This window comes from Mesocricetus auratus, unplaced genomic scaffold (assembly GCF_017639785.1).
Source record: "Mesocricetus auratus isolate SY011 unplaced genomic scaffold, BCM_Maur_2.0 Super-Scaffold_100022, whole genome shotgun sequence".
NCBI lineage: Eukaryota > Metazoa > Chordata > Mammalia > Rodentia > Cricetidae > Mesocricetus > Mesocricetus auratus.
Window position 1 is genome coordinate 36,105,670 of NW_024429203.1, and position 23,501 is coordinate 36,129,170.

The 23,501-nt window shown below is 46.9% G+C and overlaps 1 protein-coding gene across 3 annotated transcripts; it reads left to right on the plus strand.

Annotated features, from left to right (window-relative positions):
* The first annotated feature begins 10,445 nt into the window (after nucleotides 1–10,445).
* On the plus strand, nucleotides 10,446–16,847 carry LOC101844540 (cytochrome P450 1A1-like). 3 transcript variants are annotated; one of them, XM_040729679.1, is made up of 7 exons: nucleotides 10,446–10,524; nucleotides 13,032–13,879; nucleotides 14,364–14,490; nucleotides 14,578–14,667; nucleotides 14,762–14,885; nucleotides 15,033–15,119; nucleotides 15,266–16,847. In XM_040729679.1, exons 2-7 carry the CDS (start codon nucleotides 13,043–13,045, stop codon nucleotides 15,573–15,575), a joined length of 1,575 nt encoding a protein of 524 aa, XP_040585613.1. In that variant the 5' UTR covers nucleotides 10,446–10,524; nucleotides 13,032–13,042; the 3' UTR covers nucleotides 15,576–16,847.
* The last annotated feature ends 6,654 nt before the right edge of the window (nucleotides 16,848–23,501 follow it).

Here is a 23,501-nt window from a genome sequence, read left to right on the forward strand (position 1 = left end):
AGCACTGCATGGCAAGAGAGAAGGAACACTTCTACAATCTTTCTCCGGGTGTTGAACTTCACTCTGCCTTTCTAACCCAACTCCTGCTCATTGTTTTATTCCCTGCTCAGTTATCACCAGACTAGCCATGAACCTCTGAATTTTTACAGCACTACCTAATACTTGCCTCCCAAATAACCACACAGAGACTTATTATTAATTATAAATGCTCAGTCAATAGCTTAGGCTTGTCTCCAGCCAGCTCTTAAAACTTAAATTAACCCATTTCTACCAATCTATGTGCTGCTCCAAGGCTCATTTATCTCATCTATGAATTTCCCATATTGCTCAGGACTCCTCAGACTCCTCCTCCTTCTTCCCAACATTCTCTTTGACTGGTTCTCCATCTAACCTTATCCTGTCTAGCCATCAGCCAATCAACTCTGCATTAACCAATGAGAGTAATAAATATTTACAGTGTACAAAGATTGCTCCACAGCAGCTATGAGTAACTTGGAGTTTGCTGTGACTTGGGTATTTTAATGTTCTCCAAAGGCCCATATATTTGAGGCTTGGTTCTCAGATCAATGGTTTTAGGAAGGGGTAAAAACTGAATTGTGGCCTTGTTGGAGATTTGGAGTCACCAAAGGACTACATTTGAAGGGGATTGTAAGACCCTCGATTTCCTCTTTTTTCTTTTCACCTCCCAGCTCTAGGGGAAGCAATTTTGCTCTGCCACACTCTCCCCTCCACAGGTTCAAAATGACAGGACCTTCTGATTGTGAACTAAAACTTCCAAAACTGTGAGCCAGTAAATGATTTCCCTCTCCAAGCTGATAAGTTCAAATATTTGTTGTAGGAATGGAAAGCTGGATAACAAGAGGTTGACAGAGCCTCAACTTTTATATATACCTATAGTCTCTAGTTCTGGGACCAGCACAATCCAGAAAATGGTTTGATAAATCAATTAGTATTCACATGCAGGGATATGAACCTGCACAAGAGATTGGTGATGGCTCTTCTTAGGCAATTTCCTGCTTTGGTCTTACAAATGAGAAAGAACGCTGAGTGTTCCCCGATCATTTGCTAAGTGCAGGGTCTCCTACCAGTTAACACGGGACATCTCTGCTTCAGCTGCTGTCACTACCAGATAGATACATTATAATCTCATTTCTTGCTTGACTCAATGAAGACCTAGAGAAGGTAAGTGACTGACCCTGAGCCAGATGTAGGAAAAGGCAGCAGTGGGCATGGCAGAGGAGAGGGCAAAAATCAGAAAGTAACTGTGAGTAAGAATCAGGGAAATTCACTTCAAGAGGAGGGGCAGGGCAGGGCTGAGGCTGTGGTGAGTGGAAAGATAGTGCTGGGTGTGTCACTCATGCATTCAGGGCTGTGGATATAGTTCACTTGGTAAAGAGCTTGCCAGGCATGCATGAAGCCCTAGGTTCAAGCTCCAGCACCGAATGAAACCCAGTATGGTGGAGTATGCCTGCTGTCCCAACACTTGGGAGGTAGAGGAAGGAGACCAGAAGGTCAAGGTCATCTTTGGTTACCTAGGGAGTCTCAGGTCAGCCTGAGCCACAAGAGACTGTCTTGGGGATTAAACTCAGGCTGTCAGTCTATCTTGCCTGCCTGAAAAAAGGTTTTCTATTTTTTCTGTTTGTTTGCTACAGTCGTGAAATGTGCTAGCGGAACTGACATGTTGAGTACTTTATTCTCTTGAATTTTAAGCATAATTAGACACCCACGGCTCTCCAATAAGTGCTCCATGCTGCCACCTAAGGGACCTTTGTAAAACTGCATGCCAGATTCCCCTCAAAGTTGCTGGTTAACTTCTCAAGGTATTTAAAAGGAGTTTCCTTAGCCCAGTATGTGATTCCCATCCTCTCACACTGCCTTCCTCTAGCCAGAGGGGCTATCATATGACTCCTCTAGCTTCTGCCTCTGCATTCACACGTGTTGTTCCCACTACCTAGAATACCTGACCCCTCCTCCAACCACTCTTCCCCATTCAAACAACACCCTCAAGAAAATTCATTGTTTTCCTGACAAAGATGCTTGTTTTTACCTCACTGTTATGAAGCCCTGCTGACAAGACACCTTTGTTCCTCCAGTAAACCAAGACCTCCAATGTGTGGCTCCAAGCCCTGGGTTATCCTTTTCTGGACATGGTTCCTTCATGGTACCAAAATCATGCTGTCATAGTGATTTGGCTTCATTACCCCCCTCTAGACTGTAATGAGAGCTCACTACAGTCTAGGCTCATGGAAATCCTCCTGCCTCAGCCTGTGAGTCACGAGATTACAGGTGCACACTACCACTCCCAGCTTGGCACCCTCTATTACTCATCTGTCATATAGTGGGCTGTAGTGTTCTCTGAGCACAAACTATTCTGCCAGTTGGGAGATGTAGCTTAGTGGTTGTCTTCCCTCCCTGTTGCTGCGATAAAAACACCATGACCAAAAGCAACTTTTGGAGGAGAGGGTTTATTTCGTCTTAGAACGTGTAGTCCATCATCCAGGGAAGTCAGGGCAGGAACTGATGCAGAGACCATCGAGGAGGCTGCCTACTGGCTTTCTACGGTTCTCTCAGCTTGCTTTCTTGTGCACCCCAGGACCACCTGCCTAGGGATGGCACCACCTACAATGGGCTGGACCATCCCACAGCAATGACTAAGAAAATTCATCACAGGCTTGCCTATAGGCCAATTTGATAGAAGCATTTCTCAACTGAGGTTCTCTCTTCTCAAATGATTTCAACTTGTACCAAGCTGACATAAAGCTAGCTGGCACAGTGGTAGAGTACTTGTCTAGTAGGCATGAGGTCCCCCAGTTCTGAACACATGGACACACACACACACACACACACACACACACACACACACACAGAGAGAGAGAGAGAGAGAGAGAGAGAGAGAGAGAGAGAGAGAGAGAGAGAGAGAGAACATAATTTACTGTTCTAGGAGAAAACTTCCATTTATGAATAATGCAGGCAAGCCTTGCATTCGTGGAAGAGTCTGACAATAGGCTAATTAAAACAAAGCAAAACCCGTAATCTGTTGTACAGCCTATAGTTACAGGAGCCCAAAATGGGAGAATTTCTTGAGCACAGGAGTTCAAGACTAGCCTGGGCACTGTAGCAAGAGCCTGTATCAAAACTAAGTAAATAAAACAATAAAAATCAAACCAGCAAGTTGGGAGTGGTAGTGTACAATTGTAATCCCAGCACTTGGAAGGCTCAGGTAGGAGGATTTGGAGTTCCAGGGCAGTCTAGGCTATGTATCAAGTTCCAGGTTAGTAGGGGCGATAACAAAATACTATCTAAAGAAAACAAAAAAGGAAAGGAAAGGCGCAAAGCAAGACAAAACAAACCAAAAGAACAAAAGAACAGCTCAACAGGCCCAGGTTGTTGGCCATCTCTTGTGCTGTGGCTGCCTTCGCTGTGCATTGGGACCTGACCCTGAAGATGGTCAGTTCCTCCTGCTCCTCCTCTTTATGTGTTCAAGGCTTAGAAGGCTCTGGCATGGGATGGGAGGGAAGGAGGAGGATGAAGCTGGGTTTTCCTCCCTCAGACTCCTTTTGTGAAGATGTATCTACCAGGCTGCTCTCTTCTGAGTGTCCCAGTTCTGGAGTGGAGGGGACTGGGCAGGGGGAGAGAATAAAACAGGGGGGGATGTCAGAGAGGGAATGGAGCAACCCCAGAGCCACCTCCCAGGCAACGGCAAGGATTTCTCCTGGAGCCTCCTTTTGATCATGCTGAAAATGTCAAAGTTGTCCTTCCTGGGAAGACTGGCATTATTTCTGCGCCCAAAAACCGAGAGGTAGGGGCTGAGAGTGCCGAAGAGCAAAGAAGCAGCGGGAACCCGACCACAGCCGCTTCCTAAGGCATCTTAGAGCAGAAAGAGCCCTACAGATGGCTGAGAGCAGTTGCCCTTCACAGACACTCAATAGAGAACAACCCAACAGCATCCCTGGCTTCTGGAAATATGGCTAGTCAGCAAACGCTGTCCTGATGCTGAAGGGGAGAGCACTTGATAGCTGAGAGATGGGGGTAACTTCTTAGGACTCTGTCCAGCCTTGGTGAGTCTTCTTTAGGTACATTGTGTATGGTTTTTTTTTTTTTTGAGGGGAGCAGTTGAATCAGAGTCCCACTATATAACTCTGGCTAGCCTTGAACTCACATAGATCATCTTGTTTCTATCTCTGGGATTAAAGTGCTGGGATTAAAGGCATGCCTTGATGCAGATTTGCCTAACATTCAGAGAATGATGCTAGGTTTGGCTCCCTGGCTGGAAGACTTGGACTGTAATTCTTGCACAAGTTTCCAAAGTTCAAATCATCCTATAAAGTGGAGAGAAAAAGAAGATGAAGGGACAGAAGGAAGGAAAGTCAAAAGTGGGGAAGAAGGAAAAAGGGATTGGTGTGAAGGGCCCAGTGGTACCAATTTAATTCAAATAATAAGGATGTAGGATGGAGATATAGTTCAATGGTATCGTGCTCCCCTGGTTTACCAAGGCACTGAGTTCAAGCCCTAGTGTTACAAAAACATTAACAAAAACCCCAGAGATCAATAAAAATATTGGGACTGGGAGGATGGCCCAGTGGGTAAGATACTTGCTGTGCAAGCATGAGGACTGAGTCACACTGCCATCACCCCTTTAATGCTTTACCTGTAACCTCAGTGCTGTGGGGGCAGAGACCAGAGGACATTCAGGACTTTCTGGTCACCAGTCTAACTCCCAGTTCAGTGAGAGATCCCATCTCAAGGGAGTGTAATAGTGTAATAGAGCAAGACACCCAATGTCCTCCTTGGCATACACATGTGCACATACAGTACACACACACACACACACACACACACACACACACACACACACACAAAGCAAAACAAAATTACAAGCAGAAATAGGGATGTTTTGTGCATGAGCTTCATCGGCCTTAGGGGAAACTGGTTCTAGGTAACCTAGTTACCAATTCCTTCTCTGTGATTGGTTTGTTTGCTTGATTCCCCACCCCCATCCCTGTTCTCTCCTTTTTTTTTTTTTTTGACATTCATTTTGTATATGTATGCATCATCTGGTAAATCCTGCTTATTTGATTTTGAGATGGGGTTTTCTTTTCTTTAAGACAGGGTTTCTCTGTGTAGCCCTGGTTGTCCTGAAACTCATTGTGGAGACCAGGCTGTCCTGAGACTTGGAGATCGTCCCACCTCTGCCTCCCAAGTGCTGGGATTAAAGATGTGCACCACCACCACCCAGTGAGACAGGAGTCTTCCTTAGACCAACCTGGAATCTTCCCTATGTAACTGAACCTGACCTGTCTCCACTTTTAGTGCTGGAATTTATAGGCACTAACCACCACATTCGGCTCCTTCTGTGGTTTTCTTTAAAAATGAGCCCCAGGTAACTACTATAACAACCCCTAAAGAATGAGAACTTCTATTTTTTTTCTCCTAGTAGTTCCATCAAAACTCCCACAGGGGGGCTAGAGAGATGGATCAGAGGTTAAGAGCACTGGCTGTTCTTCCAGAGGTCCTGAGTTCAATTCCCGGCAACCACATGGTGGCTCACAACCATCTATAATGCGATTTGATGCCCTCTTCTGGTATAAAGGCATATATGAAGACAGAGCACTCATACATTAAAATAAACAAATAAAATTTTAAAAAGAAAAATACAAAAAGGAAGGAAGCTATGCTGATCACTATACCACCAATGCAATGAGCCAGGACTGTTACACAGAGACACAGTGGCTTGAAAAACCAAAAAGAAAGCAAACAAACAAAAACCACACACACAAAAAAATCAAAACTCCAAAACCAAACCAAACAAATAAAAACTTCCACAAGGAGTTTCAGTGACCTAGCCTAGGGTAGGGTCAGCCTCAACAAGCTTAACAGTTGAGAGTAGGGATCCAGCAGCAATCCCCAAAGGACAAATGACTTGCAATTGAAAGTAGAAAGGATGTTAAATTCTGGGCTTACAGAACCTTCAGAAGTCCACCATCAGAGAGATGACCATGTAACTCAATGTAAGATCCCACCCCCAACCAGTCTAGAATCTTTCAAGAATAATAGAAGGCACTTTAAATATTTATGTCAGGACAGCAGGCACACTCACCACTTTTCTGGTTGTCGTGGCAAAGAAACTGACAAAAACAGTTTAAGGAAAGGGGGGTTTACTCGGGCTCTGTTGTGGTAAGGGAGAGCCTATCAGTAGGAACATGGGCAGCTTTGGCTCCACAGTGGTAGGACAGCCTAACAGTAGGAGCACAGGCAGCAGTCGAGCTACATCTGCTGTTGGGAAGCAGATGGAGGCAAACACTCCTGTCCCTGGCTTTCTCCCTTGTATTCAATCCTGGACCCTGACCACGTTTCTGTTCACACTGCTTAGGTCAGCAATACCTTCCCTGAGTTCCTCAAGTCCATTCAAAGCTCCCCAGAGTCCCTGTGTCACCTGCCTCAGCCTTCTCAGCTTTCTGTAGCCCCTCTGGGCCCTGCTCAGGCTTTCTTTGGGGCGTGGCCCCTCTCTTTCCTGTGGTGTAAGGGATTTTTGTAGTCTTGTTTGTTTCCTGGCTTCTGCTACTGTAGCACTCAAGTACTGACCAGACTCCCCTAGCTGTTGACTAGGCCAGGTTCACTCCCAAGCTGTGTGCCTCCCTCCAGCCCGGAGCCCTGTCCCCTCCCAATGTGCTCCTGGTATCAGTCACTCAGAAAGCCAACGAGCTTCTCACGCAAAGGCATATAAACTTTGACCTCGGATTGAGTGTTAAACTCTGTGCCAAGGTCTCCAAACCTTCTGCCTGTCAATTAGCAAGGGATTAGCCAGGGCCCCATTCCTTCCATTGTGGCTGGTAGCCTAGACAAGTCTTAGTGATAGTGAAGGTAAGTTCCCCATTACTCCAGAGCACAGGATCTGGGGAGGTGAAGGTCTAGGCTTAGAGTATGAGCTTGTGGCCAAGGCTTCCCTTAGCAGAAAGAGTCATTGCCTAGAAGCAAGATGCCAGAGTTTTAGACTCTGATTTCATCTTTCCCAGGTCACTGGGCCTGTTCTTTCTGGCATTAGTTTCTCCAGCTGAGAAGGAAAAGAGGGAGGGTTTTATTAGTTAATAAAGGCTTTGGAGTCAAAAGCCTGGTAGAGAACATGAGCTAAACAATGGGGCTTCCTGTGTTCCTGGCGCACGCCCCAGAACTAGGTCTTCCAGCTATGAGGAGCAGGTTTCCATGACTCTCTGGAGCTAAGGTATTGGTAGGGACAACAGAAAAAAGGAGGAAGAGAGTGACTGGAGAGTAGGCTGAGGGATCTAGAAGGGTCTTACTCCTACTTCCTGGCCAGGATTTATTTCTACAGAAGCTCTTTCAGCTTTCTGGTTCTTGCTCCAAAATGGGTACCATGAAATTTCTTAGTGGGAGTCAGAGATGCGGTGAGTGGAATGACTGTAAAGACACGGAGAAGGCCCACTTCTCCTTCTGTGTATCCTGCTTGCTCTGTTGCACAATCTATCCACTCTCCTTCCTTTTCTCCTCTTTGTCTTCCTCCTCCTCCACCTCCTCCTCCTCCTCCTCCTCCTCGTTTTTACTTTTGTCAGTCTTGCTATGTCTGCTATCTAATCCTGGCTGGTCTAATAATACTATGTAGCCCAAACTGACCTTGAACTCATGAAAATCACCTTGCTTCAGCTTCCCTAGTACTAGGGTTATAGGTATGTACCACCATGCCCAGCACTTGTTCCCTAATTTTTATTGTCACATACTTGGGGCTCAATACCACTGTTGCCATGTACCCATTTATAATGCAGTTTTGACCACCATTTTTCTACCTCATAAAGACTTGTATATCTGATTAATTTTCCACATGCAGATTTTCTGCATTGGGCACAGAGGAAGAAGAAACAGATTGGATAAGGATCATAGCTATGAAGAAGTTCTGGGACTGACATCAGTGAACTCCAACTTGCTGTGGAGAGGATCCGGGGGAAGCTGTCTTTTATTTAAGACTCAAAATTGGCACTACTAGAAGCCTAGATGGGCAGACCCGGTAGATTCTGCAAGAAGTTCTGGTTTATGTCTTCAGATACCAAAGCATTTAAGCTAAAGTGGTAACAGGAAGTTTGTACACACTCTGGGAGGCACAGAAGGGGAAGAAAGAGTTGAAAGGATCAAGAAGCAAAGGGGAATCCATTCCTGAGGGAGTAGCAATAGGGACCTGGATGAGATTATGGCCATGGGGCTAGACAGATGTCAAAATGGACAGACGTATTCTTGGCCTGTGTAATCTTGCTCAGGTCGCCCCAGCCCACACTACAGATTCTCATTCTCATTCTCATTCTCCTCGTGGGGTACTTCTTGCACAGCGGCAAATGTCAAGAGAGCATCCTCCTCTGATTCCCACAACCTCTGCACATAAAAAGCACATCTGGGCCGGGCGTTGGTGGCGCACGCCTTTAATCCCAGCACTCGGGAGGCAGAGGCAGGCGGATCTCTGTGAGTTCGAGTCCAGCCTGGACTACCAAGCGAGTTCCAGGACAGCCTCCAAAACAATACAGAGAAACCCTGTCTCGAAAAACCAAAAAAAAAAAAAAAAAAAAAAAGCACATCTGGAACCACTGTGCCTAGGAGGTGTACCCTCTATCAGGTGCATCCTCCAGGTAGATGCCTGGGAGACTTGATTCTTCATTCCACCATTTTAACCCTGCTCAGTGTCACCTCAGGCAGCATTCCCCTGGCCACCCCATTTGCAGTTGTTATCACTTTTGTTTCTGTTGCCCCCTTTTTTTTGCACCATGCCAGTCTCTGTGTTTTGTTGCTTATCACCTGTCTCCCCCACCAGAGGGTAAACTCCGTCAAAGGCATTGCTAGATTCGTTCCTAGTGCCCAGAGCATAGTAGGACCTTGCAAATTGGTGAGCAATGCAGTAGAATGGGAGGTGAGGGAGTGGATGAGGTTTTTTTGTTTTGTTTCACTTTGTTTCCCCCCCCCCCCCCCCCCTGGTTTTGGTCACAGAGCAGATGGCAGCATTATTTCTTGGTTTGGGATCTCACAATGGAGGGAAACTGAAGATGTTAGCTAGGGACAGATTGAGCTGAGTTAACAAGTTTAGCTTTTCTCCTTAGACATCTTACTTTGGGAGCCCTATTCAGGGCCCCAGAGTGCCTGCAAACCAGCCAGCTAGGCGTGCCGGGTGGTGCTGGGTGTCCTGCCACTAAAAATGTGGACACACGCTGTCAGGCCTTGTCAGGCCTTTGCTCTCAGGCAGAAGCCAGGCTCTGCACGCAAACCTGGCCCTTTGCACCGCCCGACTCTGTTTAGTCGCACCCTTGCAAAGCTTAGAATACTTCTATCTCTCAAGCCCCACCCCAACGCCCCAAGACAGACTGGCCCTTTAAGAGCCTCACCCCCCCCCGCCTTCCCCTCCCGCTGCTAGCGTGACTGCACTGGGACCCGCGCCCGGTTGTGAGCTGAGTAGCTGGGTGGCTGCGCGCGGGCCTCCAGGCACTTCTCACGCTACTCACGGGCACCTCGCCCCCAGCCAGGTGGGGCAGGACAGGCAGGCTGACCTCTGCCCCGGAGGATGTAGCAATCTCACGCACGCACACCTCAAGCTTGCGTGCGTGCGCACCGAGCTCCCCTCCACTATGTGGCCCCTGATCCTCCTGCCGACTCGCGTGGATCCCTTCCTCCACTCTTTCCTCCACTGTTCGCAGCTAGTTCCACAGCTACCCGCCACTTGATTTCTCTTTGTGGTCTGCTTCTATATGCAAAACATTAGCAAGACCCTGAGCTGCAAGAGGGGTCTCTCGGGCTTGTAGATTGCCTAAGGTGACCCTAGAGGTGCGATCTGCACACCCTCTATCATCCCCACCCCTAGATCAAGCAGCATGAACTTCGGCCGATACCGAATCTGTGGGGGACAGAGTCAGTCCAATGGCGCCACTGGTCTTCCTGTCCGTGACCTCGGGGCTGGGGTCGTTGTGCTTCTCACGCGAGCTTGGACTCAGGAACCAGAGAAGGAAAGTCACCAAGTCACCACCCAGCAGCTCTTCCTCCACCAGCCTTTCCTGGCATCCATTAGCTTGAAGTGGGAGAGAGAATTTTACACATTCAGTGTTTTCGGGCACAAAAATAGTGGAATGGAATCTCCTCCGTTGCCCGGAATGGAGGCCCCAATAATTGCTTTGTAGGCTGTCATAGGATTTCCCCCTCGAACCCCTCCTTCAACAGAATTCTATGCTGTTCATGGAGAACCTTGAAAGTGGTGGTGACCCCAGCCTTCACTTTTTAGTGTGCCCGCACCTATATTAGCTGTCCTTATAATGGCTTCTTGCCTATCTCCCCCACCCCCACCCACACCTAGAGCACTCCCTAAGGCTGCCCCTCCCGCTGTCCCACCACTGGGCTCCAAGGAAGAGGGCGTGGCCACAGACACAGAGTCCTATAAAGGTGGTGGTGCCTTCACCCTGACCCTGCAGGTTCCTTGGATCTTTCCCTGATCCACTTTGGGGTATCCTGAGAGCACACTTTTAGTTCAGCACCTCCTCACAACCAACGGTGAGTACTGAGGGCTCCTGGCTTGCCCCTCCTTCCCCAGAAAGGGGAAGTTTGGATGAAGGGCTGCTGGGTAGCCCCTCCATGATAAGAGACTAGGATCCTTTTTTGTGGTCATGCAAATTCCTTAGAGGAGAAAGTGAGGGCAGAGAACTAAAAGGACTTCCGAAGTTCCAGTAGCTAGCGTCAGATCTTTAGATGCAAATGAATATCCTCTACTCTCAGGTTAACTTCATTGCCTCACTAATCAGTGGGGGTGGGGGCTTCCCCATTCTTGCACATGTAGCCCCATCCTCAGGACTGCCAGTGGGGGAAGAGGGCTGCTGTCTGGCTGGGTAGGGTGGATACAGAGGAGACACACTGAGTTTTTCCTAGCTGTACTCTGTCTTATTTAAAAACTGCCCCTGAGAGCCTCCACCCTCCCAAAGGGTAGCATGTCAGAGCTGAGAGTTTCTGGATGGCTTCAGCAAGAACCTGGGGCACCACCCTCGGCTCAGGGGTTCCCAGCCCCATCCTTTCTGGGATACAACCTGCTTGATAGACTGTTAGCTGGTGGAAACACAAGTTGCATTTCCCCTGGCTCTTCTATCTTACAAAGACTAGAAGCCCTTGGGGATACCAATTATGTTGAAGGAGAAACCATTGTGACCAGGCTGGCAGTATCCCCACTTCACTGAAGGAATTGAGTCTCTTGTATGTTTGAGAGTTAGCTCCTCCAGGAAGCCCCCTCTCACTTCAAGGTGACTGTACTATTTGGGGTAGGAATTGTACATCTTGCCTTCTGTGGTTCAGATCTTCTTTTCCCAGGATCTGTAACCTCTGAATCGGGCAATCTTTTGTTTGTTTATTTGTTTTTGAGACAGGGTTTCTCTGTATTGTTTTGGAGGCTGTCCTGAAACTCGCTCTGTAGACCAGGCTGGCCTCGAACTCACAGAGATCTGCCTGCCTCTGCCTCCCCAGTGCTGGGATTAAAGGTGTGCACCACCAACACCCGGCATACCTTTTCTAGAACAAGCCTAAAGAGAAAGTGTCCTCTTAGTTTTTGTTGTGTTGAGATCCACTCTTGGCTTTTCTGATTTCAGTCAGTAGTTTCCTTACAGCCCTAGTCTGATGGGAATCTTCCATTTATTTTTTTGCTTTCTAACACCTGCAAAAGTGGGAGAAGCTCAGGCTATTCATTCATGAGAACTGAGCACAACAAAAAGCCTGGCTTGGATTGCTCCTACTAGGAGCCATTTGTGGCTGCTTTTAAAGTGTGGCTCAGTTGAACTCAAAGAACTAAAGCTGAGAGAAATGTGGCTTGGGTGTTAATTTTCTGTACCCTCTCCCATTCCTGTCTACTACTGGGTTCATGTGGGATTCTGTATACCTTGAGATGAACAGAAAAACCTGATAACTAATTTTTTCCCCAAAGGGAGGCACCTGTGATAGTAACTCGGCATTCCCTGGAACTTTCCCTAAGAGCTTTGAGTCCTGGCCCTGTCACTGTTACTGAATGACTTGGGCAAGTCAGTGACCCAACTGCAGGTTTATTTCCCTGTTAGAGTATGAAATGAGGCTGACGGAGCAAATGATCTCTATTTCCCTATCGGATGGCTTCCCTAAAAGTGGCGGGTAAGACCCAAAGAGACTTCTTGGGTGATATGTGCTAATTGTGCATTTATTGGAATGGGTTGGGAGTTGGAAGCTGTATTTAGACACAGAGGTTGTTTAAGATCATGCTGCCTGGGCTGGAGAGATGGCTCAGCTGTTAAAGGCTAGGCTCACAACCAAAATACAAGATGATGCTGCTTGGTGGATGTAAAACTGATTTTAGGAAATACGAAGTAAATGACAGCATTGGGGTTAATGGAAACCAAAGACACTGGAAGTCACTGTTTGAAATCTCACCACAGAAGTTAAGAGAGGTTTTCTGGAAGTAGCTGTGTAACTTTGAGAATGTTACTTACCCTTTCTGAGTCTTACTACAGCCTTCCTCATAGGCTTAGGGCTAAGGTTGAATAAAAAATGACTGTGTGTGTGTGAGGAGTATGATCAAACCAAACCACACTTAGCTTCCAGGGTATTGAGACTTCTCTATAAGAGAGTTCAGTTCAGGCTGGAGAGATGGCTCAGAGGTTAAGAGCACTGGTTGCTCTTCCAGAGAACCTGGGTTCAATTCCCAGCACCCACATGGCAGCTCACAACTGTCTGTAATTCCAGCTCTAGAGGACCTGACATCTTCATAGAGACATTCATGCAGGTAAAACACCAATGCGCATAAAAATAAATAAACTTAAAAAGAGAGAGTTCAGTTCACCTGACCCCAGCTTTCTGTGTGTGGAGAAAAGAGAACTGTGGAATTTTTGGCATATGGTGGCAGCTCAACAATCTCTGTCTCCCTCCATGCCTAGTGAGCAGCTCTAGGCTCCTTTTTTCCTTGGCCAGCATGGCGACCCTTTAAGATATTCGTCTCTCGCCCTCAATCTGATGGCCTGTCTTTTCTTTCTTCTTGTCTCACCTCTCAGCAGCCGTCTAGATCATGTCTTCCATATATGGACTTCTAAACTTCATGTCAGCCACAGAGCTACTCCTGGCCATCACTGTCTTCTGCCTGGGATTCTGGGTGGTCAGAGCTTTAAGAACCCAGGTCCCCAAAGGCTTGAAGACTCCACCAGGGCCCTGGGGCTTGCCCATTCTTGGGCATGTGCTGACCCTGGGGAAGAACCCACACCTGTCGCTGACAAAGCTGAGTAAGCAGTATGGGGATGTACTGCAGATCCGCATTGGCTCCACACCTGTGGTGGTGCTGAGTGGCCTGGACACCATCCGGCAGGCCCTGGTGCGGCAGGGAGATGACTTCAAGGGCCGGCCAGACTTCTACAGTTTCACACTTATCACTAATGGCAAGAGCATGACCTTCAACCCAGACTGTGGACCAGTGTGGGCTGCCCGGCGGCGCCTGGCCCAGGATGCCCTGAAAAGTTTCTCTATAGCCTTAGACCCAGCTTCTGCATCTTCTTGCTACTTGGAGGAGTACGTGATCAAGGAGGCTGATTACCTAATTAGCAAGTTCCAGAAACTGATGGCAGAGGTTGGCCACTTTGACCCTGATAGGTATTTGGTAGTGTCAGTGACCAATGTTATCTGTGCCATGTGCTTTGGCCAACGTTATGACCATGATGACCAAGAGCTGCTTAGCATAGTCAATCTGAGCAATGAGTTTGGGAAAGTTACCGGCTCTGGGTACCCACCTGACTTCATCCCTATCCTCCGCTACCTACCTAACTCTTCCCTGGATGCCTTCAAGGACTTGAATAAGAAGTTCTACAGCTTCATGCAGAAGTCAGTCAAAGAGCACTACAGAACATTTGAGAAGGTAGAGTCTGGGGAGAGGCAGGTGGTTGTGGGAGGCTGGCAGGGGCCGGGGCCAGAGCATCACAGGCAGGTTTGAAGCCAGTAGCAGAGTGTACCCCATCTTCAGCAACCAATGGAACTTCTCTTGGCCATTTCTTCCATGCATCCATCAGACGAGAGCCACCGAAGAAGGGGAGCCCTGGGCCAGTTCTTACTGGATCAGGAAGAATTTAAAAACCTGTCTCCTGGTCTCATGGTAGAAAAAAATTAAAGAACATCTACTTATCAAGAGTGTCAGGCTCTGTGCCTCTAGGGTCCCTTGAGTTGGGGGGGGCAACCAGTACTCTGAGGTAGGAAAGAGACTTGGAGAGGCAACGAGAAGCTAGGACAGCAGCCTCAGAGTGTCACCTCCTGAACAAAGGTGCTATTGACTTTGAGGGGCCAGGCCTAGATACAGGTCTGTCTGGACTTGGGATATGTCTCACCTTGTGCTCCTTTGCCCCCAGGGTCACATCCGGGACATCACAGACAGCCTCATTGAGCACTGTCAGGACAAAAGTTTGGACGAGAATGCCAATGTCCAGTTGTCCGACGACAGGGTCATTAATATCATTGTTGACCTCTTTGGAGCTGGTATGTGCTCTTCAGTGTATCATTTCTGTGCTCAGGTGCCCCAAGCTGCCACATAACTAACTTCTCCCTCTGTTCTATCCTGTTCAGGGTTTGACACAGTCACAACTGCTATCTCTTGGAGTCTCATGTACTTGGTGACAAACCCTGGGGTGCAGAGAAAGATCCAGGAGGAGCTAGGTAGGTGGTGACTCCATTCAAGGGACTCTAAGTAGGACACTGTGATAAAGTCTGGGCAACCCCTTTAATACTCTTGAATCCCCATGTTCTACAGACACAGTGATTGGCAGGAGTCGAAGGCCCCGGCTTTGTGACAGATCTCAGCTGCCCTATCTGGAGGCCTTCATCCTGGAGACTTTCCGGCATTCTTCCTTTCTCCCCTTCACCATCCCCCACAGGTCAGGCCATAGAGTCACTGATATTCGATATTAGGCCTTAGTTAGTATACACAGCCAGCTGGGGCTCCTGAGAGGGGCATGGCATGGGAAACAGGGGGTAGATTTCCCCTACGGCCCTGAGCCTGACTGAGCTTCCTCTTTCTCCAGCACCACAAGAGATACCAGTCTGTGTGGCTTCTATATCCCCAAGGGACATTGTGTCTTTGTGAACCAGTGGCAGATTAACCATAACCAGTAAGTTGATGGGGCAGTGGAAACTCCCTGGGTGCACTAGGTCCATCCTCTCCTGAGCTGCAGAACCCATTGCCATTTGGGGACTGACCTAATTGATGCTTATAAGCTCCTGAACATCTACTTCAACTGTCTCTCTTTGCTTACAGGGAACTGTGGGGTGACCCAAACAAGTTCCGGCCTGAAAGGTTTCTCACCTCCAGTGGCACTCTGGACAAGGTCCTGAGTGGGAAGGTCACTCTCTTTGGTTTGGGCAAGCGGAAGTGCATTGGGGAGACCATTGGCCGATTGGAGGTCTTTCTCTTCCTGGCCATCTTGCTGCAGCAAATAGAATTCACTGTGTCACCAGGGGAGAAGGTGGACATGACTCCTATCTATGGGCTGACTTTAAAGCACGCCCGCTGCGAATACTTCCAAGCGCAGACACGGTCCTCTGGGCCTCAGCATCCACAAGCTTAGACTGCCCTGTGTGGTCACCAGAGCAGGGGGCTGTTCCAGGGATTTAACTTCACTCAGAAACACAGACTCTGGGCTTGTGCTTGCCTCCTGATTTGGTCTTGCTTCTCCGCATGCTGATCACAGACACTGGGCACAGCAGAGACCCACTGGAACATCAGAGTCTTCCCAAGTTCACCAGCAACTAGGGGGCCTGAAAGGGAAAGGAGGTCCCTGGGCCTCAGAAAACTCCTGCAGAGCTCCCCAGGTGCTCCAGTGGCTGACTAGTTTGAAAAATGCTTAGAGCAGGTCATGCCAGGATCTGTCAGGCTTAGAGGAGCTGTCCAGAATAGAGGGAGAAGACATCTTAAAATACTGCCACAGGCCTGTCCACGTTTGCCAGGCATTGGTGGTGCACACCTTTAATTCCAGCACTGGGGAAGCAGACGCAGGCAGATCTCTGTGAGTTCGAGGCCAGCCTGGTCTACAGAGCGAGTTCCAGAACAGCCTCCAAAACAATACAGAGAAACCCTGTCTCCAAAAACCAAAATAAACATGCTGCCACAGAAGTGCTTCTGCCATTTACTAGGGCTGGACAGCTTTCCCACATGGGTCTAGGACGATGTCTGTGGTGATCACCTTTATTTGTCCAGGGTACTCCTGTCCTTGCAAAAGCCCCCGTTCCTGCTCTGGAAGTGCTGTGTCTTGTGTCTAGGAAGATCCAAGAACAGAGGGACAGACTTTCTGGGCAGTAGGACCAGGTCAAGAGTAAAGGGATGACTCTTGAGACAAGAGTCTTGTGCAGCTCAGATTGCCTCTGAGCCTGCTGTGTATTGATCGTGAATTACTTACTTTTTTAATGCTTTTACTGACATACCAAGTGCTAGGATACAGTCATTGGTCTCTCTTCTTTACTGTATAAAATGTTCATTTAAAAAATGTTTGTACCAGCTGGGCGGTGGAGATGCGCACCTTTAATCCCAGCACTTGGGAGGCAGAGGCAGGCCGATTTCTCTGAGTTCGAGACCAGCCTGGCCTACAAGAACTAGTTCTAGGACAGGCCTCCAAAGCCACAGAAAAACCCTGACTTGAAAACTCCCCCCCCCCACCGCAAAAAATAAATGTTTGTACCTAAGACCTTTTATTTTGGCCCATATTTTGCTTATGCATTTGTATTAGTCATATCTTAAGAGTTTAGATCAATGCATTTACTATTACAGAGAAAACCCTAACTCAAGTATCCAGAAATATATAGGAACTACCTACCTGAGCTAAATAAAATATTACCTGGAAGTACATGTGGAGAGGTTTTTTGTTGTTGTTATTATTGATTCCTTTTCTTTTTGAGACATGATTTCTCTGTATAACAGTTCTAGTTCTCCTAGAACTCTCTCTGTAGACCTGGCTGGCCTTGAACTCACAGAGATCCACCTATCTCTGCTTCCTGAGTACTGGGATCAAGGCATGCACGACCACTGTCCAGCCATGTGGAGAGGTTTTCAGCCTAAAGTTACAGCCACACTCACACCTTGAGCCCAGTCTTATGCTGTCTTTTCCTGTGGGGACGAGAGGAGCAGCAACAGAGAGGAGAAAGGTCTGCTCTCAGGTGGGTTGTTAGTGGTGCCTGCTTCTCTAACTTTTCACACAGTGACACAGTATATTCTCTTGAACTCTAAAGAAGAGACTGCTTTCTGAAGTCCCCAAAGCTGGTGGAAGGGTCTGATCCATAAGCATATCATCTAATTCATAGTAACCAGGGTTTTACCAGTCTCACATAAGGGAACATGGGTTCAAGAGCTGGTGATGGGGTTAGGTGGGGAGGGATGCTGTGGTCTTAGGTCTTTGGGGGAGTATCTGAGCAGAGCCTTCCTTAAGGATGAGAAGCAATCTCTTGAGGGGCTCACAAATTAATGCAGAAAGCCTCATCCCTCAGGAATGTCAGGGTGGCAGTGTCAGGTAGGGGTGAATACCACAAGTTCTTGAGTAACATGCTGAGGAGACCATGCATCTTGGGTTGTGACCCTTCCTAGTGTCACCCCATTTAACTGTCTTCCCCCCCAAGACAGGGTTCCTCTGTAGCTTTGGAACCTGTCCTAGAACTCACTCTGTAGACCAGGCTGACCTCAAATTCATGGAGATCTGCCTGCTTCTGCCTCCCGAGTGCTGGATTAAAGGCCTGTGCCACCACCTTCTGGCTTCAACTTCCTTCTTGAACAGCAAGTAGTGGTTTGCAGTGACCATTCATGCTTTCTGATTGGAGTAGATAGTTTCTGTTGTGCCTAAGTTGCAAAGTTCCCAGAGACCAACAGGAAAACAAACCCACTAAACTTCAAAAGTAAGGTTTTAATTGTTCATTCAACCATGACAGGGACCCCATCTAGCAAGCTGATACAGCAGCCTCCAGCAGGAGTGAAGTTCCCTGTCTACTGCTAGGTTTTAAAGATAAAAGTGACAGGATTACATCAGTAGGTACTGGTTGGTTTCTGACTGGTTGACATTTGGGAACAATTAGAATTTCTCAAAGTCATATTTTGGCATGAAATGCCTGTGCACCAATTATTTTCATTGGTCAGTGCTGAGAGGGAACATTTTGTGGTTTTTATGGCATTGTCTTGTTACTTGCAAGTGGCCTGTTGTACATAGACACCAATAGTTTTCAGAACTATATCCTGGAGACTACAGGGGAGGTTTTGGTTCCACCTAGAGTTTCTTTGTGTTCAGTTTTTGCCTAGACTCTGGGAGGTCAGACGATCTGGAGTTTCCTTGTGTCAGAGGCCTATGTGTCTTTTCTGTTGCCTGCCATGGCTACTAAAGCAGGGGGCTAAGTGAGGGTCTGGTCCTTTTATTTCTAAATCATTAGAAGTGAAGCCTTTGAGTTTGGTTTATCCCTTTTAGTTTCCATTTACCAAGAGTTTCAGGCTACCATGAGAAGCAAACCAAAGTCAGAGGGAACAATGGTGCCCAGTTACCATACTTACAGTTTTTGTAACAAACAAACAAACTTTGGAGTGGGAAATGTAGCTCAGTTGATAGTTGTATGGTATGCCCCACCCTTGAGTTCCTGTGCTAGCACACATCTGTAATTCTAGCAAGTACTAGATAAAGACAGATGGTCAGAGGTTAAATGTCACTCCTCAGCTACAGAAAGTTTGCAGTTGGCCTTGAATATGTGAGATCCTGCTTGAAAACATCAAACTAATTTGTTCCAGGCAGCCGGGCAGTGGTGGTGCATGCCTTTAATACCAGCACTTGGGAAGCAGAGGCAGGCATATCTCTGTGAGTTCAAGTCCAGCCTATTCTACAAGAACTAGTTCCAGGACAGCCTCCAAAGCCACAGAGAAACCCTGTCTTGAATCCCCTCACCCCCACCGCAAAAAAGAAAAAATTTGTTCTAGGCACTTGGGATGCCTGTTAGTCCAAGGCCAGCCTGATCTATACAGTGAGTTTCAGGACAGGCTCCAAAGCTACACAGAGAAACCCTGTCTCGAAAAATAACAAAAAAATTGTATTATATGTTATAATATAGAAGAACCTATAAACTATCCAGAATAGGCAAATTAATATAGCTAGAAATTGTGTTAATGATTACCAGGAAACACAGGGCAAAGGGATTTGGGAGGTGCATGGTCTCTCCTAAAGATAGGGAAGTTATTCCAAAGCTAGGAGTGATGATTGTATAACTTTGTAAATATCCTAAAAACAAAACAAACAAAAACAAACCAAGGAGGCCTAGAGACAAGGCTCAGCAGTTAAGAATTCTTGCTGCTCCTCCAGAGGACTCAAGTTCCATTCCCAGCACCCTCATAGGGCAGCTCACAATTGCCTGTAAATCCAGCACCCGGGGAACTGACACCCTCTTCTGGCATCTGTGGGCACCTGTACACCTGCCCCCCACGATCATGTGTATATACCCCACCATGACTCACATACCTACAAAAAGTAAATTTTTATAAAACAAAACAAAACAGTGAAGGCAGGCATTGGTGGCGCACACCTTTAGTCCCAGCACTCAGGAGGCAGAGGCAGGCGGATCTCTGTGAGTTTGAGACCAGCCTGGTCTACAAGAGCTAGTTCCAGGACAGCCTCCAAAGCCATAGAGAAACCCTATCTCGGAACAAAACAAAAAACTCCAAAAAACAAAAATCAACCAACCAATCAAGAAAGAAAGAAAGAAAGAAAGAAAGAAAGAAAGAAAGAAAGAAAGAAACAAGTCATGTAACTGTTCTCAGATATGGCCTTGGAGATGGTGATATTATTTTTGCTCTCATGAGATTATAGTATGATGAGGGATAAACAAATGAGTAATTGATAATGGTGTTCAAATTCATCATCCCCTTTATCTTGGGGAACTAGGAGTTTAGAGTCTAGAAAAAAGGAGAGACTGCTGTTACAGTGTAGCATGAATAATAAAACCCAGAGACAGATATTAGTATTTAAGCTGAAGATTAAAAAAGCAAAACAGGTAGCCATTAGTTCTTACCTCTTCCTCAGACGGAAAGGGTGATCCTGGTCTCAGATTGCATCTCCACTGAGCTGCTTCTTAGACTCACTGAGACTCAGTGCCGAATGAGACCCTGAGCTCTTGCCTTACATGCCGCTCTAGTGCTAGGATTAGAGGCACACCACCACTGCCTGGCATCTATGGCTGTGGCTAGCTTTGCATTCTGATCTTCAAGCACCCTTTAATAGATCATAAACAATATATCACCACATAGACGTGGTTAAGTTTAGCCAATATGATGTATCTCTATCTACTTGTCTATCAACTTCCTAGATCTGTTTGTTTTTGGATACAGTGTCTCAATTTGTAGTCCAAACTGGCTCCAACTCTTAATCTTTAAGTCTCAACCTCCTGAGTGTTGAGATTTGCAAGCATGTACCATCATGCCTGGCTAACATCCTAGATTGTAGAGGCAATGGTCATCTCACAGAAATGAGCATTCTAACTTCCTAATACCCAGATTGTGATCCAGGTCTTTATAAGAAAGCAATTGCCCACAAATCTGGGACAGAAGATGTAGTAAAAAAAAGACAATTCTGAAACACTTGGTCATGCCAGATGGTAAAGATAATACGAAGATCCCAGGAATGGATTGAATCACTCTGGAACAAGCTCCAACAGGTTTCAGTTCCTGAAGATAGGACAGCTTGAGTATTGTCAATAATTTCTACTGGGGATGGTGGCACGTGTCTTTAATCTCAAAACTCATACAGGAGATTGCTTTCAGTTTAAATCTGCTTAGGGCTGCATAGCAAGACACTGACTCAAAATAAATTCCCCATAAATTAAAACCCTTCAAGTGTGTTTGAATCTATGAGCTCATAAAATTTTAATTTTCTAAAAAAGGTTTATTTGGGGCTGGAGCAATGGCTCAGCAGTTAAGAGCACTGGCTGCTCTTCCAGAGGACCCAGGTTCAATTCCCAGCACCCACATGGCAGCTCATAACTGTCTGTATCTCCAGTTCTAGGAGATCTGATACCCTCACACAGACATACATGCAGACAGAACACCAATGAACATAAAATAAAACTAAATTATTTTTTAAAAGGTTTATTTATTTGTTATATATACAGTGTTCTTTTTTCATGTATCCCTGCAGTCAGAAGAGGGCACCAGATATCATTACAGATGGTTGTGAACCAACAACTGGTTGCTGGGAATTGACCTCAGGACTTCTGGAAGAACAGCCAATGCTCTTAACCTCAGCCATCTCTCCAGCCCAATTTTTAAAGTTTTATTTTCTTTCTGAGACAGGGTTTCTCTGTATTATTTTGGAGGCTGTCCTGAAACTTGCTCTGTAGACCAGGCTGGCCTCAAACTCACAGGTGTGCGCCACCAACAGATTTATTTTATGTATATTGGTTATTTTGCCTGTGTGTATATATGTGCACTGTGGTGACTTAAAAGAAAACAGCCTCCAAAGGGAGTGGCACTATTATTAGAAGGTGTGATGGCTATTCTTGACTGTAAACTTGATTTTATCTGGAATAAATTATAATCCAGAAATGGGGCCGGGGCTTTGGTGGTATATGCCTTTAATCCCAGCCTTGGGAGGCAGAGGCAGGCCGATGTCTGTGATTTTGAGACCAGCCTGGACAGCCTCCAAAGCCACAGAGAAACCCTGCCTCAAACACCCCCCCCCAAAAAAAACAAACAGAAATGGAGGGAACACCTGTGCTCTGGATCTTGAGGCAAGAAGACAATATGCTTTTGATGCGGATCTTGAGGCTGGATGATACACACTTTTAATCTAGACCTTGAGGCTGGAAGACACACCTTTAGTCTGGACTGCATCTTCTCTGGAAGCCTATATAGGGACAAGGGAAGAAGGAATGTGTTCATTCTTTGCTTGTTTGCTCTCAGAAGAGGGTGTTAGATCCCCTGGAACTGGAGTTATGAATGGTTGTAGAAGAGCAACAAGTGCTTTTAACTTCTGAGCAATCTCACCACTAAAAATTCTCTCTCTCCCCCCCCCCTCTCCCTCTCTCTTTCTCCACCTCTGCCTTGTGCTGACTCTCAGGAAACACTTCCCAGAAGATTTCTCCTCAATAATGCTGTTCTCTTCTTAAGGACCATTAATTTCTCAGTTCCAGCCAAACAGCACTGAGTATCCCAGTAAAAGTTTTGCTTTAGCAGTTCTGTTAATCACAGTTGATTATTCAGCTCCAACTAACCAGAACCACAAAATCTTAGTTGAAAAATAACAAATGGTTCTGACAGAGTCTTTAAACGCCCCCCCTGAAGCTTCACAAGGCAGGCTTCCATCAACTGCACGGTCTCAATGGTCTCATCTTCTCAGCCCCTTTAGAACAACTCACAGAGCTTTTCTAGCCCAAAGTTCCAAGGTCCTTCTGCAACTCTCCCAAAAAAACATGATCAGGTCTGTCATAACAATACCCCACTCCTGGCACCAACTTGTCTTTGTGTGGGTTCGTATTGCAGCGATGAAATACCATGACCAAAAAACAACTTGGGGAGGAAAGGGTTTATTTTGCTTAAACTTCTACATCACTGTTCATTATTGAAGGAAGTCAGTACAGAAACTCAAACAGGGAAGGATCCTGGAAGATCCACAAGCTGACAATGGGCCATGGAGGAGTGCTGCTTACTGGCTTGCTCAACCCTTTTGTTTTGTTTGTTTAGTTTTTGGTTTTTCGAGACAGGGTTTCTCTGTGTAGCTGTGGAAGTTATCCCTGGCACTCGCTCTATAGCCCAGGCTGGCCTCACAGAGATCCACCTGCCTCTGCCTCCCTAGTGCTGGGATTAAAGGAGTGTGCCGCCAATGCCCGGCTCAACCCTCTTTCTTGTAGAACCCAGGACCACCAGCCCAGGGATAGCATTCCCCCAACAATTACTAATTAAAAATGCTTTGCAGGCATTCGTATATCCCCACCTCCACCCCCACCCCCGAGACAGGGTTTCTCTGAGTTGCTTTGGCTGTCCTGGAACTCCCTGTGTAGACCAGGCTGGTCTCAGGCTTGTCTCTGTCTCCTGAATGCTGGGATTAAAGGCATGTGGCACCTCCTCCAGATCCCAGATCTTATTCTTTTTTTTTTTTTTTTTTTTGGTTTTTCGAGACAGGGTTTCTCTGTATTGTTTGAGGCTGTCCTGGAACTCTCTCTGTAGACCATGATGGCTTCGAACTCACAGAGATCCGCCTGCCTCTGCCTCCCGAGTGCTGGGATTAAAGACGTGCGCCGTTAACGCCCGGCCCAGATCTTATTTTTATGGGAGCATTTTCTCAATTGAGGTTCCCGCCTTTCAGATAACTCTAGCTTGTGTCAAACTGACAAACGCTTCCAGCCTTTCCTTTCCCTGGCTCCCTCACTCGCTCCACGCAACGCCGATACTCTCAAATTTCCCGCGAGTCCCGCCCCCTGGCCTCCTCGCTCCAGCGTATTACGCTATCAACGGAAGTGACATCAGTCCAGCTCTGTGGGGCGCGGGG